The sequence below is a fragment of the Armigeres subalbatus genome, chromosome 1 (assembly GCF_024139115.2).
Source record: "Armigeres subalbatus isolate Guangzhou_Male chromosome 1, GZ_Asu_2, whole genome shotgun sequence".
NCBI classification, from domain to species: domain Eukaryota; kingdom Metazoa; phylum Arthropoda; class Insecta; order Diptera; family Culicidae; genus Armigeres; species Armigeres subalbatus.
The window spans coordinates 13,331,302-13,335,820 of record NC_085139.1 but is presented as its reverse complement, the minus strand read 5'-3'; the positions used below and the strand labels follow the sequence as shown (position 1 = coordinate 13,335,820).

Here is a 4,519-nt window from a genome sequence, read left to right as displayed (position 1 = left end):
TTGCCGCCTCGCAGCTTAGTGTTTATTAAGCACTTCCACAGTTATTAACTGCGAGGCACAATTATTAACTGCGAGTTACCATTTCTGCATTCGTATATCATGAGTCTAACGCGATGATTCTTTTATGCCCAGGGAAGTCGAGGCAATTTCCAACCCGAAAATTTCCTAGACCGGACCGGGAATCGAATCGAAGCATGATCTTGCTTTGTAGCCGCGCATCTTACCGCACGGCTAAGGAGGGCCCCCCATCCCTGAAGAAGGTGAAATATACACCGAAACATCGGAAAATATACGCTAAAACGTTTTAGCTGCTTTATAAGACTGAAAGAGCCGATAACAGTCAAACAACATTCAGTACAACAGTCGAAAACATCACATCAACTCTTTAATAAAGAATAAAAAAATTAAATGCATTTCTGAAGGAATATCCGAAAGAATTCTGAAAGGAATTTACGAAGAAATGTTAAATGGATTTTTTTTGTATTTACACAGAAAATCTTATATTTCTCCAGGAATTTCTTCGAAAGTCCGGACAGTAGTAAAACAATTTCAGTTTTGACTCCAGAATAAAGACTACATGCCGAGAAAAACTCCCAAAATATCGAGATAGCGGATAGTCGGATAATCTCAAGAATTCCTTGGGAACTTACTGCACGAGTTCCTTCGAAAATTTCTACAGATTTTCAAATACCTTAAATAATTCCCTAGGAAATATATTCAGGAATTAATTCTGTAAGTCATCAAGAAACTCATTCTAAAATACCTTCAAAAATTTTGTCCGAAGTTCGATCGAGAATTTCTCCAGGAATTCTTTCAAAAAATCTCCACAAATGAAAAATGGTTTTTCTTTGAAATTCACCTCAGGAATTGCTTCGGAACTTCTTAGGACCTTAAGAAATTTCTTAAGGTTTTCTTCTGAAAATTCCTTCAGAAATTCTTTTTTGAAATACTTTTAAAAACTTCTACTCATGTAGATGGGTACACTTTCCCACAGATGTAATTGATTCCTGAAAGGAGCCATCCCTTCCTATTGAAATACTTTATCATGCGTACTAATATGAATTGGCTGCTATATTTTAAAATTGCAGATATTTTATTCTTATATCAAATATTTAAAGTTTCATACGATTCTAGATATATATTAGCAGAAAAAATGAAATCAATATCTTTCTAATCAAATAACAAGACGAAGAAAGCAGAATCTATTTATAATGAATTTTATTAATATCATATTTATGCAGTAAAAGACTAAAATATAAGAATTGCTCTGGATGTGTAATGGATTGGATTTACCGAGAAACAAATATAACCTTCAATATTCATAACAAAAACTATCATAAACATCATCTCAATTATCTATCTACATAAGATTTGAGATGATAATGATTCAATAGCAATCGACCGGTTTTCTGCAACCCATGCCATTAAAATCCAGATTGCAAAAAAAGATAGAAGACACGAGTAACAGGAAGCGAGTCCAAAAACAATAAAACCGGTGTATGACGATCAACACTAAGATGATCATAATATGATTATTATCGCCCATGCTGGATAAGATGCAGAACCAAATCCGAACGTGTTTGTCCCAACAGCGACTACGCGATGCAGTGATTGATTTAGTTTTAGTAGAAGTTTTATGTTTTGTCCAGTCATGATTCGTATACGATCGCATAAAGTGAAACTGGATCGTCGTCGGCCGTTGCCATCGATAAGCGAAAGATGAGTCAATGATACCGATGTGTTTCCCAATACACCTTGCTTACAAACGGTTAGAGGAGACCTTGTTGGTACACAACCAACAAACGACGAGATTTTCGGAGACAACTTGTTTGTTTGATTGGGTGGGATTCCCTTGTGAGAGAGTTTTGTGATGTGATGCGAGTCAAAGTTACGAGTGTGTTTGCGATCGTCATCGCCATCATCATCGCGATCGCAGGTAAGTTCCCATCGGACTGAACCTAACACTGTGATGCTGATCCCACCGGACGGGATCGGGAAGTGGCAGTCTAGTCGGGTCCGCGAAGTCAAACGGAGCACTTTTGTTCGCGGCGATCGTGCGTGCCAGGTCTACAGATTAGTGTATGCGTGTTGATTTGTACAGGGAAGATAGACATTCTATAGCTGCATTGTAGGGGACCCGATGGTTCTCTCTAGTTGTTGACTATACCAATGGGAACGATAAGTCTATTGAAGAGCAGTTGCCTTCTGCTGTTGATCGCGACTTTACTGGTAGATGGCCGTAAGTAGTACGTCTCGGTACTTTCTACTGCATTGGAAGATCGAAGGTTATCAAAATTTTATGTGATATCACCTCGTTTCGTTTCCACTGTATTAGAAGAACCGGTTCTACCAAATGCGTCAATTATGTAAGCAATGTGTTGCTTTGTATCGATTTTAGAACAAACTTGTACGGCGCCGGATGGAAAAGCCGGAAATTGTATTTTGCTACGATTGTGTGATACCTTGTTCACTTTAATCAAGAAGAAGCCTCTGTTACAAGAGGAACGCAACTTTCTGAGCCAGAGCCAGTGCGGATGGTCTCGAGAGGAAAATCACCCGTTAGTATGCTGTAGTGACTCCCTGGATGCTCCCGTACGTGTTGGCGAATCCCTATTACCTCCTGTTGGAGTATGTGGCATACAGACCAGTGATCGAATCGTAGGAGGTGTGAATACGAAGATCGATGAGTTTCCTTGGCTTGCGTTGCTCAAATATGCAAAACGTAAGTTCTAATTATCAAAAAGTGACAGAATTTCTACTAACGGTATATATCTTTATATGTGTGCAATGGTGGGAATATAGCAAACAACATATTCGGGTTCCATTGTGGGGGAGCGCTTATCAACAATCGCTACGTAGCCACAGCCTCGCATTGTGTCAATGGAAAAGACATTCCAACCACTTGGGATCTGTGAGTATTCAGGATATGCTGTATTGTGGATCACATCTTCCTCACATTTCCCCTCCTTCTATCCACAGTGCGGAAGTGCGTCTTGGGGAATGGGATACGTCAACGGATCAGGATTGCGAAGGAGTTGGAGTTGACGTGGACTGTTCGCCGGATCCAATCGATGTGGTAATTGAGAGAAAGATACCTCATCCGGAGTACAACCCTCATGCATTGGAACAATACAATGACATCGCGTTGCTGCGGCTGGAGCGACGAATCGACTACACTGATTTCATCAAGCCGATCTGCTTGCCACGGACGCAAGATCTGAAGGTGCGGGAGACTATTGGCCAAAAATTCCAGGTTGCCGGATGGGGCAGAACAGCTACGGCCCGGTACAGTAATGTAAAACAGAAGGTCGGAGTAGACGGGATCGGCCTTCCGCAGTGTAACTCGGTGTATCAGCAGGAGCGTGTAACTTTGGTTGAGCGGCAACTGTGCGCAGGAGGACAAGCAGGTAAAGATTCCTGTCAAGGTGATTCCGGTGGTCCACTGATGGGGGTGGCTCAGAACGCAAACGTTCAGTACTGGTATCTGGTAGGGTTAGTTTCATTCGGACCAACGCCATGCGGACAGGAGGGATGGCCAGGAGTGTACACTAATGTGGTGAAGTATGTGGACTGGATCGAGGCAACATTGGAGCAGTAAGACGCGCGTTGTGAGATTTTCATTAATTTTAACGAGCAATAAAATCGACGTGATCATTCAAGTGCTTTTTTTTAGATTTTTGAACATTCCAACGACGAATTAGAGTGCTGCCATCTTGTGTTGAATAGTAGGTTCTATGTACTCAAATGTTGTGTTTGACCTGTTATTTTTATTCTATTTTTTTATGAAAGGGGAATTTACAGTGATCCACATTTTCAAAACGTTTTTAAATATAGTTTAGTGTACAGACCCCATTCTGTTTTGGAAACATTTGTTTTTGGCAACAAATTCATTCGTTCTTGGCAATATTACTTTAATTTTTATATTATGAAATTTTTTATACGCCGCTTATTGGATTCCAAAACCGTCGTAAAAAAATTACATAAAAAATCGAATAAAAAAATCTCCAAGAAAAACGTTTAGATTTTAAAATCCGCGTAAAAAGTCTCACAGTATGTGTAGAGTTACAATAAGTAAAGAAAGGTGAAGTATCTCCAAAAGACAAAAACTATTCGATTGCTATTGAGTTTTAAACTATACACCCAACCGGCGATTGTTAGATTTTCTAACAATTCTGTATAAGAATCTACTAAAACCTGTATAAGAGCTGGGCATATGCGAAATTGTTAGATTCTTATACAAATATTGTATAAGAATCTAACAATTTTGTAAGCTTGTCTTACAATTTTTGTATAAGAATCTAACAATTTCGCATATGTCCAGCTCTTATACAGGTTTTGGTAGATTCTTATATAGAATTGTTAGAAAATCGAACAACCGCCGGTTGGGTGTATTAAACTAAATTGCACAAATTATCTCAGGCGTTTATCAATCTTTTGATAAACGCCTGAGGCCGTCATGTGTTCTTGGCCGATACACATCGATACAGATTAATTACCGTTTGAGTTCAATAGCCTGCTC

The 4,519-nt window shown here is 39.4% G+C and overlaps 1 protein-coding gene across 1 annotated transcript; it reads left to right on the top strand.

Moving 5' to 3' along the window:
- The first annotated feature begins 1,930 nt into the window (after positions 1–1,930).
- Positions 1,931–3,659, top strand: LOC134221887 (serine protease easter-like). Its single transcript, XM_062701057.1, has 4 exons — positions 1,931–2,239; positions 2,399–2,722; positions 2,803–2,911; positions 2,980–3,659. The coding sequence occupies exons 1-4, from the start codon at positions 2,170–2,172 to the stop codon at positions 3,596–3,598; spliced, it is 1,122 nt and encodes a 373-aa protein (XP_062557041.1). The 5' UTR covers positions 1,931–2,169; the 3' UTR covers positions 3,599–3,659.
- Positions 3,660–4,519: the final 860 nt, after the last annotated feature.

Coding starts and splice junctions, on each gene's coding strand:
- LOC134221887 (XM_062701057.1), top strand. CDS start 2,170: ATGGGAACGATAAGTCTATTGAAGAGCAGTTGCCTTCTGCTGTTGATC. Junction 2,723..2,802: donor GTTGCTCAAATATGCAAAAC/GTAAGTTCTAAT, acceptor GTGGGAATATAG/CAAACAACATATTCGGGTTC. Junction 2,912..2,979: donor ATTCCAACCACTTGGGATCT/GTGAGTATTCAG, acceptor TTCTATCCACAG/TGCGGAAGTGCGTCTTGGGG.